Source organism: Amblyomma maculatum, chromosome 6 (genome assembly GCF_055883805.1).
Source record: "Amblyomma maculatum isolate TAMU_Amacu chromosome 6, ASM5588380v1, whole genome shotgun sequence".
Classification (NCBI taxonomy): domain Eukaryota; kingdom Metazoa; phylum Arthropoda; class Arachnida; order Ixodida; family Ixodidae; genus Amblyomma; species Amblyomma maculatum.
In genome coordinates this window covers 75,242,370-75,263,083 of record NC_139349.1, presented here as the reverse complement: position 1 = coordinate 75,263,083, position 20,714 = coordinate 75,242,370, and the positions used below count along the sequence as shown (strand labels likewise).

Below are 20,714 nucleotides of genomic sequence, written 5' to 3'. Positions count from 1 at the left end.
CTTCAACCATAGGATATAGTTGTGACAATTTTGTGTGTGGTTATATAAAAACAATCTATTTTGCACGAATACATTTACGTAACATGCACTGCTTGCACAATAGCAGTTCTTGCTTTAGTCAAGGAGTCCAGCTTGAAATGCTTCATCTTTTATATACAGAAATACAATTTAGATCGTCACTTAAATACAAAATTATACTGGGGATCAGTAAATTAGCCCCAGCTATACAAGTGGAATAATGCTTGAGTGGATTTTCCACTATATGGAATATATCCATGGGACTGCATATACTTCCTGTTTCACAAGTAACACGATATCTCGTCATCCAAAATATGTAGAGCATTAAAGGAGCTCCTTCCAGTGAGTGGGCCATGTCGACGACCTAAGCCTATATATAAATTAACCACAGATATATATCAGACAGCAGACATAATACAAGCAACACTAAAGCCACAAGCATTTCTTGCCTAACAACTTGTGTAAGTGCTGCATTGGATTTCATAGCACAGGCAAACATGTTTTGAAACACTGTTTAAGCACAAGCAAGATATTGAAACTGAGCCTATCATGCATAAAACTTTAAAAATCAAATATAGCAATCACAACACACTAACTTCACAGATGAGGATGCTTATAAGCCCAGCATCAGTGTTTCCAACACAACCTAAACGCTCAATGTGATCAATTTCCACAGGCCTCTACTCCAGAGGCAGTCATGGCATAAGTTCAGCATTTTAAACTTTTCACCACCGAGCACGTAAGATGTCTGATATAAAATGAAACAGCAAAAGTTAGTAATTCATGGCTGATGTGCTTGAAAGAACTTCAATTTTCAAGAGAAAGTACAGAACACTGCATTGTTACTGGGTATGGTGTAAAGAATTCCTTTAGAGTAAACATGAGTATTCATTTCATAGCTCATAGTTTCAGAAAGGGAGAATAAATGTACAAGTAAATATGCTAAGTGTATTAAAAGAAATGCTGAACACACATGCTATCTCACACGGGCACACAGCACTCGTGACTGTTTTTGCTCTCCTCAGGTGTCTGTGCCTAGTGTTACGCACAAACTGCATTCAACAACTGGGGCTAGTTCTGGCTGTTACGTGAAAACCTGCGCTCTGGTGAGAAGCTTAAATATTTATTTGTAAAAGAATTCATCACAGCTATAATCAGCCACACTGGAGTCCACATGGAAAGATTACGATGATCTTCATCATTGGTGATGTCAAGCAACTGTATTTCAGTTGTTATAATTAGTCATAATTTTCAATGCACACTTGAATAATGTGATGTAAAACAAACTGCAAAGAATTTCTTGCTTAAAGCTAAATGATATGGGCAAAGATAAAAACATTCTGTAAATAGTAAAAGAACATTAACCATAAAAAGCGAGTACACCCCACACAACCAGCAATATCCATAGGATCTTCACAAAAGGTCTCAATATCAAACGTCATTTTTGTACACCCATGCGATGTCCATGCGTCCATTATTAAAAGATCATCTTTAATGGATATCCTCATGACCTTACCTTTGTGTGGTCGTGAAGATATCACACAGTGTACATAACTTCGATGTTATAATGTGACTTTCAGTGGACATGCATAGTTCAGCAGATTTCAGCTGCTTTAAATTTTGATTCGGACTAAGTGGAAAGGCAGTGTCTTCAAGTAAAGCCCCTCAATTTCATCTTCAAGGCCCTGTTGTCCCTTCTCTGCCCCCCCCCCCCCCCCCCCCCCCTTCGCGAGCGAGAAGACGCGGTCCGCAGATGACTCTGCCGTAGTGCATGATAAAAACGTGGGCAGCTCGTGTGCCGGAGAGGTTGAGGAGAACGTTGGAGAGGCTCGCTGCCTACATTCGCGATCAAGAAATAGTGCATTCTTTGTGGCGAGCGAAAAATATTAAATGCTTTGCCTGCAGGCTTGTTGTATGAAACATTTGTTATGAACATGAATAATGCGTTTATTGGGCGACGCGCTGTCACTTTCATGATATCTTCGGCAACTCTACCACAAAATTAGCGCGGAGTAGCACGCCTTTTTTTTTTTTTTTTTTGATGGCGTCCGCGGCGTTCGTCTCGTTCCCTTCCCTGCCTCCGCTGCGCAGCCACCACAACACAATAGCACAATGCACGTGTTGTCCCTGCGAGCGAGAAGACGCGGTCAATTGACGTGTGTCCACAGATGACTTATGCCGTAGTACATGCCTATTTCAATACACTCAGCGGTCGAGTGGCGTCGGCGTATTTTGGGAACGTCTGCCAATCTTGGCGCTTCCGAGTATTGCAGCTTGCGCTTGGTGTAAAGCTCTGCACCCTACCAGTACATTCTTGTACAACCGGAAGCGATCCCCGGAAGCCGGAAGTGTCATTGTGCCTGGCATGCATATGTTGCATAGCTGACACAAGCTCACATCGCCTCAACCGCTCTCCGAGTTGCTGGCAGCCGCATATCGTCGCACGCGCGTCACATGGCCACATCTTCGCTGACGAAGTTGACAGCAGCAGTCATTTCAAGTTGTTAATCGCCCTGTGCATTGCCTTGTTCATGGAGTACGTTTCTTCAAAGGTACGTACGTTTCAGCATCACCTAAGAGCACGACTTTTTCTGCTATGCCTAAAGCAAGAGCGAAGACATGGGCAGCACGCGCAGCTGCGAGGAATACTCGTGCCACGTTTTCTGCTCTTGGTGAACCCGACGAGTGTGCAGAAGTGCATAAACCAGAAATGGTAGTTGGAGGGCTAGCCCTCAATGACAGCCCGGAGCCCACCTCTGTCATATTTGACCCAGAGTTTATTCCCGCCCAGCCCGGAGCCCACCTCTGTCATGTTTGACCCAGAGTTTATTCCCGCCGCGCAAGGATCACCTGAGTCATTGGAGCCTCTAGCTTTTTCTTTAAGCGGCGAGCCATTTTGCGCGCGTCGCCTAGCAAATGTGCGAGCGACATTGCTGATATTGACATAAAGTCCATTTTGCGGGAGTGGATATAGAAGAGAACATTATGCAGATGGCCGCGACCTCCCTGCTATATACATATATTTTAACATCACTTTTTGCATGCCTTCATCGCACAATGGGTTGCTGCTTTGCTATTTTTTGTTCGTTTTTTTTTTGTGAAAAGCTAGGCTGGCTCTTATTAGATCACTTCAGAGAATAATATTGTTGTCTTGCCATGCGTGCCGTGCCAGCTTGTTCACACTGTATATTTTTCTGGATATTATGAAGAGTGTATGAAACTCTTTTCCATTATTGCTGTCATTACGCTCTACTTCTTGTTTTCCTCTCCCTGTTCCTTTAATTCCACTGGCTGCAGCTCAGTACTCAGGTGCTTAAGTTATTAAATAGCAACTGCAGCGGCTGGTAACAATTTTTCCTTCTTTTTGGCATTTTAATAATGAACCACAGCTACTATACTGCTGTATTTGTTTCAGTGGCTGCAAGGTCAAACATGCGGTATGTTGCAACAGTGGATGATGTGCAAGCAGCTATAAAGAAATGGCTCCAATATGCTCCATGCAGTCTTAAACAGCAACAGGAAAGGCTTGCAAAACAAGGTATGAAAATTTAGCCACTATTTTGTACAAAACTGTGTGTGTACATACCAGTTAGATGCTTGTTTAAGCATGGCTTGAACGAATTTAAATGAGCGAAAGCTCAACCGTGATTTTGCATGGTTTACCAAGGCTGTACACGGTTTGAATTAGGGGGGTGCTCAAGCTTCTCATTAAAAATAGATGCGAGAGTGCCTTAACACCACCTTTTCATTCCGCTATTTTTTTAAATTTCTTTAGTTGGTTTTTGGGGAAGGAAGGCCACAGTATGTCTCGCTTTTTAGTGGACACCTATGCTTAATTAGGTTGAAGGCATTCAGTCCCAGCGAGGTGAAATCTGAAGTTGCAGCCTGAATAGTGCAGCTTACACTCTAAAACAACTTCCAACCTTAACTGAAAAAGAAGTGAACACAAATTATTAACTATCCTTGTTAGAGACAACAGGTTGTGAAATTTTTACATTCCTTTAACTACGGGCACGGTGGAACTACGGGCATGTAAATAGGCTTATTTTCTTCGCACGTAAAGGTTTTACATCCATTTTTTTTTTTCACTGTTATATAGCTGTAAGTTCTGTTGCCAGCTTTCAGACAAGTTTGGTTTGTGCATGCGGCCTTTTTTTATGACTATTTTCTGTTACCTGTCAATTTCTTAATGCCCCACTTTATTGTTCACTTCATCCTTCATATTTTCCAGGAGGCACAAGCACGGACGCAAACTGAAACCCATGAAGAGGGGAAGGTGTTTGAAAGCTTGCAGTCTTTTTGTGAATAAAACTATAATTCACGCTATGTGTTTTGCTCAACAGCTATCGCTAGCTCTGCTAAAAGTGCATGCTTGTACATCTTGGCAATGTTCATGCAATGTCCAGAGACTGATTTGGCAACGTCCTCTAGACATCATAATGAATGTCCATGTGGACGTCCACTGTGAGGCAATAGGGACATCTCTTGAATATCCACTGGACCAATAGTGGGTATTTATGGAGATCCTCTGAATATTAAATATTTTGAGGGGTACATTTTATGGACATCTCCTGGATCTGATATGGTTGTCTGGGACATTTGTGCCATAAAATGCAGCTCTGTTGAAAACTCGTTAGGAAAACATAAGCATAGGAAAAAACAACTCATGTTATCTTCTACTATCTTCTAAAAGGCTATCATGCATAACTTTTTTATATATTTCTTTTTCATGATGAATGATAGCGAGTGTTGGGATTTTGTGTTGGAACACGCAGCTGTTTGGCTCGTACATACTTTTTGGTGGTTACAGCTCAGACCTTTGCAGACTGAAGCAGATGTGTAGTTGTGTTACAAAAAATAAAACTGTATTATTCGGGAACCGATTTGAACAACTAAGGATTTTAATAAATAAGAGGCTTCATAGAGTTCAGACTAAAAAATGCATGATTCTTACAGGCAGGCTAAATTTTAATTCCAAGAAATAATTCTCAAAACACATAGTATTCAAATTCACAATGCCTGGCAAATTAATTTCCTGTGCCTTTCCTTAACCGATTTTAACCGTTTCTACGAATACACTTAAAAAGCTGAGAGGTACTCAGACTGTATTCTACATGTCTGACCATAAACCACTTCCCTTATGGTTAAACCTCTACAGTTCCTCTCTGGTGTGGAGAAAGGATACAGGTATACAAAATTAGTTAGCTGCACAACAAAATAGTAGATGTCATCTTCATGATTAATGACAAAGGCTGAAGTAGGTGATTGATAAAAATGCCACTATTTGTTTGCAGTCCAGTAGGCAGTAGAGAAGGCAGACAGCCATGGCAAGCCGAGCTACGACAATGGCTTCAGCTGCAAGAACCGCGCTGTCATAGCCTGCCACAAGGCAATTGTTGCTATGCACTTCTTAAGCTTGAATCTTGCAGCATGTCCACCAAACAGCACAGCCGGACATTGTCACAAGCCAACCACCCAATCATAGCCTAGGGATGACAGCATTCTCTTGCTCTGGGCGCAGCACTTTTAGATCTTATGCCAGTACTGACTTGAGTGAAGTCCGTTTCGGTAATTTTGTCTCGCGCGCCTCAACCTTGACGTACCCACTAGCTTTCGCGAGACATCGCACTAGAAAAAGGAATGCTTCAAGACAGGCTTATATCGCAGCTCCCATATCTGTCATAATATATATAAGCTCATGTTTCGAAAGAAATCATTGCACAACACAACATAGAAGCGCTGTAGCTTGGGCTTCTCTCACGAACATGATGGGCATGTTCTCACAGCACTTTCAACACAGCATCTTCATGACTGCTCATTTTCACAACTGGCCCATGCTAGGCCACGGGGTAAATCCACTACGAGCACACAGTCACTGCACAAACAATTCTTGGGAAAATTTTCTTGGGAAAATTTTGTGATCCGAAGTGAAACTGTGTACGAGCAAAGTTTATGCCCCAGTCCTCTCGACACATGGCAGTGGAGCCTCAACCCTATACCAAAGCACATTTTCTTCCGTTTCCTTTTTCCGTGTTCACTGCCCTCATAAATACAGGAAAGTTGGGCTCTTATATACAAAGACGAGAGGTACGTGACACAGCAATAAATACTCAGAGTCCCCCTCTTTTTTTTCTCTTCCCCTGTAACATGTGCAGTTGTACGATAAGTGACCCTGATGTATTCGGGTACTGGGAGGAGAGAAAAGAAAGGCCACTATAATTGACGGTATGCTACACTGCGGCAAGTGCTTCCTTGGCCAGTGCAAGATGGGAGAGCATGGGGAGGAGGAGGGGTGCAGTTTCTAAATGCCTTCTCCAGGATGAAAATGCAGGCCTGGTGCGCTCTGTATCCGGCAAGCTTATTGCGCTCACAGGTGCGCCGACGCCAGATTCAACCTGCTGTCCACCGAAATGCCGCAGACCTGTTCCATGCTGTCCGTGCAGGTCGAATGGTTGTCCAGAGAACTGGTGTGAGAAAAAAAAAGGGGAAAAATCCGCATGGTTTCTAACCATTCTGCTTTTTTGATGAGGACAGGTGTTCGCCAATGCATTACAAGCATACAACCATTTTTAGCAAGTTTAACCATTACTGAAAGGTCTGATAGATTGTTACTAGGTAGTTGCAAAAGCCCACCAGCATCATAAGCTGATAGTTCCCACTGGTATGGTATATGAAGAATTTGTTTCGTTTGTAGGTTTTAACGTCCAAATGTGGCTCAGGCTATGAGAGATGCCGTGGTGGAGGACTCAGGAAATTTCGACCACTTGGGGATTTTCAATGTGCACTGACATCGCGAAGGATTACTATTACCGCTCGATCAAAACTACCTCAGCATGCATGGATGCGTGTGGATATGCATTTCAACGAAAAAACGACTGTCATCACTGAAAAGTACAAGTATATTCCTTAAACTCATCTTTCTTCATACACAAGAGTAAGTTTGGGGATATATGAGGTTAGCTCCATGCTGCAAGTTTATGCAAATGTGTTTAATCTTCTAAAGCCGTGCACCTGCGTACAATGGTAGATGTTTGCAGGATATAAGTTATTTATTTTACCTTCAATTTCAAGATGAAAGCCTCAAATTTTTCACCCATATGTGAAAGCTTATATATTATAATATGAAAGAGCAATGTTAGGATATGAACTTTATGTCTACTGGTTCACATGTAAGACCACATCACGGACGTAAAAAATATTGTTCCTTTAGGCGGTGCATGCACTGATATGCGCATAAGAAGGAAAAAGAAGATTCTCGAGAGTTTTGGCGAAGACGATGACACCAGCCGACACAAGGCGCCCGTGTGCTGTGCGATGTCAGTGCACGTTAAAGAACCCCAGGTGGTCGAAATTTCCGGAGCCCTCCACTATGGAGTCTATCATAGCTTGAGTCGCTTTGGGACATTAAACCCCACAACCCAACCCAACCCGACACTGCTCGAACGTCGTCATCGTCTTCGCCAAAACTCTCGAGAGTCTTCTTTTTCCTTCTTATGCGCATATTAGTGCATGCACCGCCTAACGTAACAATATAATTTAAATAGAATTTTCGTGTTGTTAAGTCAATGTAACACCCAGGAAAGTGTCCAAAATAACTATACGGTAAAAACAGGACGATTAATCTAGTGACTACAGCAAATTACATAATGCAAACAATGTGGGCATTTTATATTACCCGTTGACAATATTTTTATGATCAGATTACACGCCATAGAGCTGACTGCAGGTCTGTATTTGATCGTATGTACTCATTTTCCCAAATTAACCTTCAAGTATTACAAAAAGCGGTGTTCGAGGGACAGACGTGCAGTAATGAGAACAGAACACGTTTTAATTTCATCCACTTCTGCTGCTCACTTATAATCGTCTAATCTGGTGGCAAAATGTTCTAAATATTTCAGTTGCAGAAAAAGAAGGATCTAGTTGTAATCTCTTTTAATGCTATTGAGATAAATGAAGTAAGAGTAAAGTCATCAGATTGGTAGTCTTCACATGAAAATGCTAACCTTACCTTAAAACATGTACCACTGGAACCACAGAACTAAAGCAGGGTTTGGTGTACCCCCAGATCAATAGTGTATATTTCAGTATATTCTGGTCAGGTATATAGAAAGCAAAGTTTGTGGATGGAAATACTAGAGCGAGGGTAGGTATAGGTTTGAACTGCAACAATTAAGCTGCAATTAAAAAACCACATGAAAGCACTTAGAGCCCCCTCCTCCCCACCGACAGACCCTTTACCTTCTTGTTGACATGTACTACAGCTGCAATTAAAAGAGGCCCCATACCTTCTTGTTGACATGTACTGGTTGCTGGAGAGGTCAATATCTCCCGAACCAATTTCCTCCTGAACTTTGAGCAGTGTTCGGCGCTGTTCCAGGTTTGAGATGGGGGCCAGCCTGAGAGCTTCCTCTATGTTTGCTTGGGCCTCAGCTTGGCATCTGGAGCACACAAAAAAGAAAGTCGATTACTCGCCCTCAGTCGCCTTCCCTCATACACATTAGGATCAAGCTACTAATACAAGTTTCTCTTAGCAATCACTCTTATTTTGTCGGTAGCGTAGATAAAGAGAAATTTTATCTTTAGTAAATCGTAGCCAGTTCGTGCAATACTGACTCAATAAGAATACAGGTACTGATGTGAAAACTTTTTGCAGCAAGATTCACTCTGCGAACGTGAAGGCTGATCATGACGTAAGATATGTAGGCCAGAAAACGGTGGATCGCCTCATTGTGAGAAAAAGCCCTCTACTTTTAGTGCAACAGGATGGCTTTTCTCTGAGAGGCTTATTGTAGCGCATTATTTCAGCCTGTTACATGGAAATGGAAAAGCAGTAATTCTTGCACAGTGTTCCTTCATTCGTTCATTCGATAATAGACTCATTCATTGTCACCCCTTGCATACATCACTGTGTGTTTGGTCTACTGCCCACCTTCAAAAACCAAAAAAGCGCAACACGCCCCTGAGAAACAACAACTGCACGACAGTGTCCAGTTTTTAAGGCAACAAGATAGTTCATGTATGCTTTCCCTTCTGCCAGTGAAGTTTCCCCACTTGGACAATAGAGAACGCTGCAGTCACAGGCCCAGTCTGGAGGTGCACGAATGGTACTAAATTTCGTCACTGACGGCCAGCGCCTTCTGCGTGCTGTGACTCCACCTATAGATTTTACGGCGTGAGATAAACCATGCTGCTTGGGTCAGAAAGACTGGAACAAGCTATATCATACCCTTTGTCTTTATATGCCTTGGCCCGAATGAAGTGGCCCTCAAAGCTCTTTGGTCGAAGCTCGATAGCTTGGGTTGCTGCTAGGATGGCTGCATCAGGTTCCTGCACACACAAAAATCCCGATAAATACAGTAAAAACTAGTGCACTACTGCTAAATAGGAAACAATAAGCTAAATCTGAACAGGGAGATTTAATGCCTCTAGACATGAATTCAAAAGACATGGGCAGGAAATAGGCAAGATACGAGAAAATGTACTGGTAAGTTTCAGCTTTACAGCATCGCAGTGAAACCATGCAAATGATTAATTTGAAATCGACTAAGAGGAACACAGAGACAACATGATTTGCCCTAATAGGTAGCTAGATTAACCAATACAATAATTACTGACGTAGACTAAGTGAAGTCAACTAACACAAATGCAGATTCAACATGAATTGCCCTAATAGGCAGCTAGATTAACCAGTAAGATAATTGCTGATGTAGACTAAGTGAAATGAACTAACACAAATGCGGACGGGACATGATTTGCCCTAATAGGTAGCTAGATTAACCAGTACAATAATTACTGATGTAGACAAAGTGAAGTCAACTAACAGGAACGTAGATGCGACTTGATTTGCTCTAACAGCCAGCTAGATTAACCAGTAACTTATCTCTGGAGCTTTTCCTACCACTCATCCACTTTCACTTCGAATATTTATGGATGGATAAGAGTCTATATAAGCAACAGATGTAGATTATTTGCATGCAGGTTACGTACATTCAATTTCCTTTTGCACTTGGCTAGTCCAAGCAGCAACTGGTGTTTCAGCTGGAGGAATGTGCTTCCACTGTCTGCGTCCTCCACGACAGATACGGGAAACTTTTTGAGAGCATACTGGTAGCGATGGAGAGCGTCCTTCATGTGGCCTTTCTGCAAGTACAGCATAGAGGAAGTAAGAGCATTTTGGCAAGCCATCCCAGGAACACATTCTGTGGACACCCAAGTATCAAGTTAACCTTGTATACTCATGGTACATCATGTGAAGCAGACTGTACAAATGTCAGTCATTCTCATTTATGCTCACAAAAGTAAATGATCAGATTACCGTGAAACCTATATTTTCCGGTATTATGTATGTGAAATTCAAAACAAAGTATCAGCTGCCATACAAGCAGGACGCCTGATGAAAGATCACTCACTGTGAAACCTAAATGTACAGACAAAATCCACTGAAAGGCACAAAATAGCTACCTCTGTATCAGTTCAAAATTAGGTGATTTTTAGTCTTGCTACTTACTGATTTATGCTTTGTGCTGGAGTTTCAGCGCAAAGTTTTGTCATACTTAGGAGTTCAAAAATTACAAAAATACCCTGATTGCAATGACACAAAAATGATATTTTAATCACTGAGCTTTTAGTTCTTTAAATATGCGCAAAGTAGGGGCATATAATGAAAAATAAAAAATAGGAGCTATTCTTGTGAGAAATTAACTATGATATGGAGCATCAATTTTTTTTTACTCAGAAGAGCCATGCAATGGGTGCAGCAAAGGTGAATAAAGATTGAATGCTTCCAAAATGTAACGTCAGATGCCTTAGTAGGTGGGCCACATCACTCCCGCATCATCTAATTCTGTTACTTGTAAAAGATAAACAGCACCGACACCTGCCAAAGATGAGTAACTTACCCTGTATAAAAGAGCTCCATCTTGATGGAGCTTATTCAACAGGAGATGCACAACATCAGGTTTGTCAGCTGCTATCTCCCAGGTTTGTGATCCTGAAAAGCATTAATTTCGTGGAATTCATCAAAATGTGCTCTGAAGCTATAAAGATATGGTCATCATCATCGTCAGTCTGACTATATTCACTGCAGGGCAAAGGCCTCTCCCATGCTGCTCCAATTAACCCGGTCCTGTGCTGATGCATCCACTTAACCCCCGAGAACTTCTTAACCTCATCAGCCCACCTAACTTTCTGCCACCCTCTGCTATGCTTTCCTTCCCTTGGAATCCAGTTTGTAACCCCTAAGCGACCATCAATTATCCTCTCTTTGCGCTACATGCTATGCCCATGCCCATTTCTTCTTCTTGATTTCCTCTAGAATGTCAGTAACTTGAGTTAGTTCTCTGACCCACTCTGCACTCTTCCTATCTCCTATCTCCTATGATATCTTCCTATGATAAAAGTATGGTAGTTTCCATAAAAATACAATATCTCTCCCTAGTTGCATCGCTGAATGCCTGCCCTTGAAAAGGGATGTCTTTACAGAATCCTTAATTTTAATTGTAATGTAGAGCGTGAAATGATTTTACTTCCAAACACACCTAAGAAACAGAACATGCATTAAAAAGGGCATCTGTACCTATCTTTGCTCCTGCTTGCAGGAAGCAGTTGATGGCTTCGAGATTTCCAGTTCCAATGGCCCGATCAAGAGCTCTAGTTCCATTAAGATCCACATGCTCGATCTCAGCACCATTGTTCAGAAGCAGCTTGATCTGCAAAACAAATGTAGAGCGGACAGTGAAGGCAGCACTGTGCCGATCCTGCTATTTCTCTAAAATTTCCACTCCAGGGTTTATGGAATGTGCAGAGTGTCACTTGAAAGTTGCAGGCAAGCGTGATTACGCGTGCGATGCATTCCAGTCTGTGGCATATGAGCTTAAAAATTCTGAAGTTTCGAAGCTGCATTGAGCGCTTACCACTTCTGCATCTCCTTGCATGGCAGCCAAGTCAAGGGGCGTTCTGCCTCGCTTGTCACTGTGGTTGATTTCAGCGCCATGCGTGAGGAGGCACTGGGCAGCTTGCAGCTGGCCTCGACTGCAAGCCCAGCTCAGGGCAGACAACCCATCTTTGTCTTGCCACAGCAAGTTGGCTCCTGCAAGTGAGGTTCAATGAAAATTTGTCACGGCAAAGTTTAGGACTCTTCTTTTCCAAGATATGTCCTTTGTCTAAAGAGAAGTGCCCGGAAAAAAAAAACTAATTTATCGAACTGCAGTTCATACAAAGCAGGAGAAAAATAAAAACTGCGAGAAGCATTTGTCAAACTGCTGACCCAGTCTTCTGATGATGTGATAATGCGACCGGGCCCTTAATGAATGCATAATGGAAATGTCACCATACTGCTAGGAGTTGGAATCTTTTGTTTAAACAAAAAAACTGCAATAAAAGTATGCCAAAGTGCATTCTAGGCATGTAAGGCCTAGCTAACAAGCTGGCCACCTGCTGAGTACAAGTTACACGGAGTCAAGGTTGAAAATTAACTAAACAAGGAAGCACGATGCAATAGTGGCACTCTTGGATAAAGAGCTTACACACCTCTGCGGACTGACAAGCATCACCTTCTCATTTCCTGCTAGCTTAAGCCCTGTTTGTTCACCAACACTCATTCACACAATTCCTTATCCTAGGCAGCAGGAACCATCAACCCCATATTGGGACTCTGTTGACAATGCCCGGCCCTACATTGGGCCACTACATTACCAACAAACTACCAATGTTGGGCTAGTATTTGGGTCAATGGTAGCAACGCACCCTTGGCAAGCAGAAGCTCCAGTACTCCAAGGTGCCCCTCGGCAGCTGCCAGCATAAGTGGTGATCGACCCATGGCATCAGCTTGTTCCAGGGCACGCGCGTGGCATAGCAGTAGCTCAGTGACGGCCCAGTGGCCCTCGCGTACAGCACAACACAGCGGCGGCTCGCCCGCATTGGACCGCACCAGAGCTGAGGCACCGCGACGCATGAGCATTGCACAGAGGTCACGGTGCCCAGCCAAGCTCGCAGCCGTCAGCGCTGTGTGACCGCTGAAGTCGTCCTGCTTGTTCACCTGGACCTCCATCATGTCCAGCAGAAACTCACACACCTGCGTACATTGGCATTCCAAGACAGATGTAACCAGATTCACATTTTCAAGCAGTAACAGAATCAATTAAAATTTGCAGGCGACAAATGTAGACTGTGAACATGCATAACTACATGTCCTCTGGTTTCCTACTATTGCTCCATGAAGTTACAGAACTAGCATCAGGTGTTTTAAATAGCTTGTTGCAACCGAACTTTTACTAGCTGACATTTTTCTCTTGTTGGTTAAATGTCTTCTGCACATTATTAACTTGTTCTGTTGAATTATTTATTCATAAAATAGTCAGCATAACTGGTAAGGCTCTAGGCCGGCCACTGCATATTAGCATAAGCAAGATATTTAACATGAACGTCTAAAATTTGTGGTAGAACTAATTGACTTGCCGCTCTCAGCGGTGCTGAAAATGATAACTATTTTCTTAACAAACAACATGCATGTGCCAATAGCCTTAGCAGATGCATTGTTTTCAGCTGGGAAACAATTTTACCAATGCTTGAGGTTCATCCTGTAGCATGTATAGTCTCTTCAAAATTGTGGTTGCTTGTTTCCATTTTGGTGCAGTTTCTTGGAGCCCAGCTAGAAAGCCACTCTGCACAGTTCCTATCTGTTAATGTTACATCTACCATTTTCCGTTCCATAGCTCTCAACGTTGTCCTCAAATAGATCTTTTCATAAATTGCAGCGCCGCACCATACCCTGGCAGATCCACGCATAGCATGATGGGAGAACGGAGCAATCGCCCCCCGCGTTGGCTGCTGGCAAACGTGTTGGCGTGCTGTGCCGCTGCATTTTGCCATCATGCGTCTCCTCGTGTGCATTGCTCGTGCTTCCTTGGAAAATGCAGCAAGCACTGGATTGCTTTCACGGTTAGCTGATAGTCTCTGTGCAATTTTGCCATAAATTTTGTTCACTGCACAATGTAAAGCCAAGGTCACCGTGCGTGGCGCACACCGCTACAGCGGACAAGCCGTAACCATGGTAATGAGCTGTGCCCTTCCACAGGTGTTTCGCCGCTGGGTTCACTATAGAGAGGAGGAGGGTAGCGACATCTTAGCAGATCCGCGCATGGGCATGGAGAGGAAAAGGGTTGTTTCCGCACTGCGCATGCGCGTGCTGCCGCGTAGAGCTGCAGTGGGCGAACGCCGTCTTTTCATGTCGGCTGATGATCCATGGATTTAGAACACAACACCCAACTGTGCAACACGATGCAAAGGAGCGGTGGGTGCAACGTAATTAACAGAAAACAGCAGGAAGTAGCTGCGCAGCAATGGCGCCAAGATGGCAGAGAAAGGTTCGCCTGAGGACAGGCAGAGTCGGAGATGTGAGCGTGGCAGCGCTCCGTTTTCCCAGAGGGCTTTGCGCTGCCACTCGGTGGCGCGGTGGAATTACTGGAGAGGTCTATTAAGTAGAATCCTCTTCGTTAGCTTCCACGTTTCAACCCAATAGGTGAGTACAGGTAGGATGCCACTGTTGTATACTTTCCTCTTGAGTGATACTGGTAAGCTGCCAGTCGTAATCTGCGAGCACTTGCCAAACACACTCCGTCCCAATCTTATTCTCTCAGTTCCTTTTATGGTTCAGATCTGCAGTTACTACTTGTCCGAAGTAGACCCTTTTCAGTGCTTCACTACCTATTGTAAACAGAGTACAGAGCGTGTGTGCAGAGTGGGTCAGAGAAACAACTCTAGCAAATGACATTCTAGTGAAAATCAAGAAGAAATGGGCATGGGCAGGTCATGTGGTAGGAAGAGAGGATAACAGATGGTCGTTAAAGATTAACCTGTTGGATTCCAAGGGAAGGAAAGCATAGCAAGAAACGGCGGAAATTAGGTTGGTAGATGAGGTAATAAAGTATGCAGGGCTCAAGTGGATGCAGCTGGCACAGGACTGAGTTAACTGGAGGGATATGAAAGAGGTCTTCGCGTATCAGTGGGTATAGTCTCACTGCTAATGATGATGACGAGAAGGCTACTGCTACTACAACTGCTAGAAAAAAATTATATGCATTGCTAAGGTACCTCAATGTGTCCCGACTTTGCAGCTGCAATGAGAGCCTGTTGGGCAGCTCTGCGAAGACCCAGCGCGATACCGAAATCATCCGCCCACTTGCACTGCACCAGATGTCCAACCAGGTCCAGGTGGCCCGAACTGGCCGCATAGGCCAACGCTGAGAGGCCTTCACTGTCCACATGGTCAATCTGCAAGGCAGGAAATCAGGGTCACTAACAGCTGGCAAGGATGCATCCTACACACTGCCCAAATCAACTCTGGCAACAGAGGTGCCTATTATCTGGTGTCTCAGTGTAAGAGCTGATGCAGTAAAAACTACCACCCACCCTTGCCCCACATGACAGCAGGTATTTGGCGATCTCATAGTGCCCCTGCTGACAGGCCATGCTGAGGGCGGTGTGGCCCACGTCAGAGGCAACGTTGACGTCTGCTCCGAATTCCACCAGCGATGTGACCATGTCGGTGAATCCCTCGTAGGCAGATAACACCAGCAGCGGTGCTCTGTGCAGGCAGCTGGTGCGTGCATTTGGATCCGCTTGAGCCAGTAGCAGAAGGCGGCTCACCTGCGACAAGTAGCAGACGACGTCAGACGTTGGAAAGGTTAAAGACAATGAAGGCACTAATTAAGAGGCACAACTCTACAAAATCACCAGCTCTATTTGGTTCATGTGCCTTTTCAGGGCACGTCGAAATCCATAACGACAACAATACAACACCAATCTATAAACAGCAGGTTAAATTAAAGCAGAAGGAGCACTTCAAGAGTGATGGGAACAGGAAAAGAAGCACTGGAGAGCGAGCAGTCTGAGCAACTGCGATTGATTTTAGTGTGATATCAACACTGAAGTTCCAAAACTAGTGGGCAATGGACCAGGCTCATTCAGTGAGTAGAAAGCATGGGAAATAAGTGAGCTTTAGACGTACACCGATGCTGCATTTCAAGACTACTCTTAACTTGAGTGAAGAGGCCAGCTCATCAAAGTAGCATCATATCTGATGCAACCTAAACTACGCAGGTGTAGATTATGTACTAGCAGAGCAGAAACTATCCAAAGCTGTAGCTCTACACACAATAGGGAGTTTTAGAATAGGGGGACCCAAGGCTTGGGGCCCCCAAGGAAATAGCGTGCGGCGGCGCAACGTGCTAGACGAGCGGCGAGTTTTAGAATAGGGGTTTTCCCGACGCAGCGAAGCCGGGCTTGCGTTCGTCGATTGCAGCACCACGACGGTAAACCAAGAAAAAGCATTTAAATATATAAGAGCCAACAACGCTATTTTGTTCATCAAAAAGTGCTACTATTGTACAAAACTATATTAAAACTACCAGTTATATAAACTGTTTTTGTCATACAAGACGAAATCGGCCAATTGTCAATCCAGGCCGAGGCCGGGAAAACTCATTTGAACCTTCCGCGCTTTCCGCCGTCTGGTCCCCATGGCAACCAAACGAGGCGAACTCGCTAGGCCTAGCAGCTCGGTAAATCCGGAAGCAATCAGAAAATATAGGGCGTTTTATTACTAAAATTTGGTGGTGCGGGCATCATGAGACATAGCATAAGCTTCGTTGGCCTTTCGTTTGCCATGAACGCGTGACACCATGGAGCGGGGACGACGAATGTGTGCCGAGGCGAGCGGCCGCCACTTGGCCGGTCGCCGCCATGTTGCCGTAACCCAAGCGACCCAACGGCGGCTTGGGGCGAACGCTATTTCCGAAAAATAGGGGCCGCCCCTAGCGTTAACCCAAGACCCCAAGCGCGCCTTACGTTCTGCGCATGCGCATTTCGACGCCCCAAGCTCCTTGGGGGCCCCAAAGCTTGGGGCCCCCTATTCTAAAACTCTCTAATCTCTTCAGAAAAATGAGAAAGTGATGACAGATTCAATTGCCAGGAAAAATTAAAAAAAAAACAGGTTCAGCTGTCAGGCCGCGCTAGTAGCTTTTCGAATATGTATTCTTCCCTAACCTTCCCATCACCTGTCTGTGAGAGTGTCTTCAATGCAGCTCTGAAAAGACATGAGGAAAGGAAAGTGCACCTTAACATTTGGACTGTGCAGGTTGGCGGGGGCAACGAGTGCAGAAGACACACATCCGGCACTCTGGAAGACCCACAGAGCCTGCAGGTCTCTAGGAGTACATGACTGGGGTAGTCCTCGTGAAAGGTTTTTGTAGATGTGCGCCTTGAGTATGTGATGGCCAAGCTCCAGCAGCTGGCTTGGCTCGAGCGGTGCCTCGATGCGTGTCATGCGCAGCGCAATCGATGCGTGGCCCGCCCTGCGAAAGGAAGAACGACGTGCGTGCGTGAATTGCTGGGCACGCATCACCAGGCGCGGCAAAAAGTTTATGGAACACAATGTTGCTAGGAAACATGGCTTCTCAGCCTTCTTCACATGCAGCCAGAAATAAATTCATGTTACCCCCCAGTTCTGGGTGTGTGCCACAGATAGGAAGATATTGGTTCTAATCACCAAAACTAGGCACCTAAGCGTTTGATATTGGATATATATAGCTTTGATAGCTCAAACTTAAAGGAGATGAAAAATTTGTTTTAATTTAACAAAGTTACAATTAAAGGAAGGCTTTATAATACAATGAATGTTGACTGGGTCAAAGTGCGCAACTGAATAAAATGAGTTTGAATTTTGAATTGAGTCCAGATTAACAAGGGTCTACTGTAGCAGAAAAGATAGAATATGGCCTGAAGATATGATTCAAAGAATATCACTCAGCCTTGCTTCGTGGCACTAACATATTCTGGCAATTTTTCCTATTTATAAAACAGCACAATACTGAACCCCTATAATAAGAAGAGTAGATAGATTGCCTATTGTGGCGAGGACCCCACACAACCAGCAATATCCATAGGATCTTCACAAAAGGTCTCAATATCAAACGTCATTTTTGTACTCCCATGAGATGTCCATGCGTCCATTATTAAAAGATCATCTTTTAGTGGATATCCTCAAGACATTACCTTTGCGTGGTCGTGAAGATATCACACAGTGTACACAACTTCGATGTTATAATGTGACTTTCAGTGGACATGCATAGTTCAGCAGATTTTTACTTTAAATTTTGATTCGGACTAATGAAACATCTGTTTTGCTGACACATCTAGATTGTGTTTCTAGCGGTTCGCCGCAATTTCAGGCAGCGCGCACTAGCCAAACGTGAATGTTACCGCGCCAGCCTACTAAACTTTTTTTTTTCTTTTGCTACCGAATTCTGCTGGTAAATACCATGTAGATTTGACTAACGTATTCAAATTGTCGACTACATGAATATATGCTATTGCAAAAATGTCACAAGGTGTGAAATTTAAATTGCCGTAAGAAATTAAATAATCGAAATATCCAGTAATTTAATTGCATTTTAATGCAGTTTATTTTTCGCGCCGTGGTGTTGGGTCGTGTTTGCGTAGCGTACTGTGCGTGAGCACGTGCCCGTGAGTGGAAATTTGACCGATTTGATGTGGTTCATTGTCTCCGGGCGCTACCGGAGAAAAACGTGGGGGTAGCTCATTGTGCGGACCGGATAGAGGTAAGCGGAAAGGCAGGCAGAGTCTTAAAGTAAAGCCCCTCAATTTCATCTTTTTTTCAATTTCAAGACCCTGTTGCACCCCCCCCCGCGACCGAGAAAACGTGGTCCGCAGATGACTCATGCCGTAGTGCATGATAAAAACGTGGGCAGCTCGTTGCTCGTGCCGGAGAGGTTGAGGAGGACGTTGGAGAGACTCGCTGCCTGCCTACATTCGCGCTCAAGAAATAGTGCATTCTTTGTGGCGAGCGAAAAATATTAAATGCCTTGCCTGCAGACTTGTTGTATGATAAATTTGTTATGAACATGAATAATGCGTTTATTGGGTGACGCACTGTCACTTTCATGACATCTTTGGCAACTCTACCACAAAATTAGCGCGGAGTAGCACGCCTTTTTTTTTTTTTTCTTTCATGGCGTCCGCGGCGTTCGTCTCGTTCCCTTCCCTGCCTCCGCTGCACAGCCACCACAACACAATAACATAATGCACGTGTTGTCCCTGCGAGCGAGAAGACGCGGTCAATTTAAGTGCAACGCGGACGTTTGTCCACAGATGACTCATGCCGTAGTACATGCCTATTGCAATACACTCAGCAGTCGTGAGTGGCGTCGTCGTATTTTGGGAACGTCTGCTAATCTTGGCGCTTCCGAGTATTGCAGCTCGCGCTTGGTGTAATAGTTATGCACCCTACCAGTACATTCCTGTACAACCGGAAGCGATCCCCGGAAGCCGGAAGTGTCATTGTGCCTGGCATGCATATGTTGCATGGCTGACACAAGCTCACATCGCCTCAACCGCTCTCCGAGTTGCTGGCAGCAGCATATCGTCGCACGCGCGTCACATGGCCACATCTTCGCTGACGAAGTTGACAGCAGCAGTCATTTCAAGTTGTTAATCGCCCTGTGCATTGCCTTGTTCGTGAAGTACAGCATCACCTAAGAGCACGACTTTTTCTGCTATGCCTAAAGCAAGAGCGAAGACATGGGCAGCACGCGCAGCTGCGAGGAATACTCGTGCCACGTTTTCTGCTCTTGGTGAACCCGACGAGTGTGCAGAAGTGCATAAACCAGAAATGGTAGTTGGAGAGCTAGCCCGCAATGACAGCCCGGAGCCCACCTCTGCCATGTTTGACCCAGAGTTTATTCCCGCCGCGCAAGGGTCACCTGCGTCATCGGAACCTCTAGCTTTTTCTTTAAGCGGCGAGCCATTTTGCGCGCGTCCAACGCCTAGCAAATGTGCGAGTGACATTGCTGATATTGACATAAAGTGCATTTTGCGGGAGTGGATACTAGAAGAGAACATTACGTAGAAAGCCGCGACCTCCCTGCTTAAAAAGCTGTCAAAGCATGGCTGCTTTGCAGATTTGCCGCGCGACTGCAGAAGCCTCCTAAACACGCCCAGGTCAACAGCACTTGCTGCGAACATCACTTTTTGCATGCCTTCATCGCAAAATGGGTTGCTGCTTTGCCATTGTTTGTTCAAGTTTTTTTTTAGAAAAGCTAGACTGGCTTTTATTAGCTCACTTATGAGAATAAGATTGTTGTCTTGCCATTCGTGCGGTGCTAGCTTGTTCACACTGTATATTTTTCTGGATATTATGAAGAGTGTATGAAACTCTCTTTTCCTTTCTTGCTGTCATTACGCTCTACTTGTCCTTGTTTTCCTATCCCTGTTCCTTTATTTCCACTGGCTGCAGCTCAGTACTCAGGTGCTTAAGTTATTAAATAGCAATTGCAGCGGCTGGCAACAATTTTCCCTTCTTTTTGGTATTTTAATAATGAACCACAGCTACTATACTGCTGTATTTGTTTCAGTGGCTGCAAGGTCAAACATGCGGTATGTTGCAACAATGGATGATGTGCAAGCAGTTATAAAGAAATGGCTCCAACATGCTCCATGCCGTCTTAAACAGCAAAAGGAAAGGCTTACAAAACAAGGTATGGAAATTTAGCCACTATTTTGTACAAAACTGTGTGTGTACATACCAGTTAGATGCCTGTTTAAGCATGGCTTGAACAAATTTAAATGAGCGGAAGCTCAAGCATGATTTTGTATGGTTTACCAAGGCTGTACACGGT

General features: G+C 44.3%; 1 protein-coding gene and 1 long non-coding RNA gene across 5 annotated transcripts in view; one reads left to right on the top strand and one right to left on the bottom strand.

Moving 5' to 3' along the window:
• The first annotated feature begins 1,820 nt into the window (after positions 1–1,820).
• On the top strand, positions 1,821–4,360 carry LOC146186022 (uncharacterized). Its single transcript, XR_014707835.1, has 3 exons — positions 1,821–2,570; positions 3,434–3,556; positions 4,250–4,360. It is a non-coding gene; the product is annotated as an uncharacterized LOC146186022 (long non-coding RNA).
• Positions 4,361–4,619: 259 nt separating this feature from the next.
• Positions 4,620–20,714, bottom strand: part of rols (zinc-RING finger and ankyrin repeat domain-containing protein rolling pebbles) — a 306,966-nt gene continuing 290,871 nt past the window's right edge. For all 4 annotated transcript variants that reach the window (XM_084606950.1, XM_084606952.1, XM_084606951.1 and 1 more), the window contains 11 exons: positions 17,135–17,372; positions 15,430–15,666; positions 15,112–15,291; positions 12,766–13,093; positions 11,934–12,109; positions 11,597–11,729; positions 10,920–11,011; positions 10,009–10,161; positions 9,248–9,348; positions 8,307–8,459; positions 4,620–6,482 (listed from right to left, as the gene is read on the bottom strand). In XM_084606950.1, the coding sequence (XP_084463076.1) occupies positions 6,386–6,482; positions 8,307–8,459; positions 9,248–9,348; positions 10,009–10,161; positions 10,920–11,011; positions 11,597–11,729; positions 11,934–12,109; positions 12,766–13,093; positions 15,112–15,291; positions 15,430–15,666; positions 17,135–17,372 (1,888 nt within the window). In that variant the 3' untranslated portion in view covers positions 4,620–6,385. The remainder of the gene's footprint in view (positions 6,483–8,306; positions 8,460–9,247; positions 9,349–10,008; positions 10,162–10,919; positions 11,012–11,596; positions 11,730–11,933; positions 12,110–12,765; positions 13,094–15,111; positions 15,292–15,429; positions 15,667–17,134; positions 17,373–20,714) is intronic.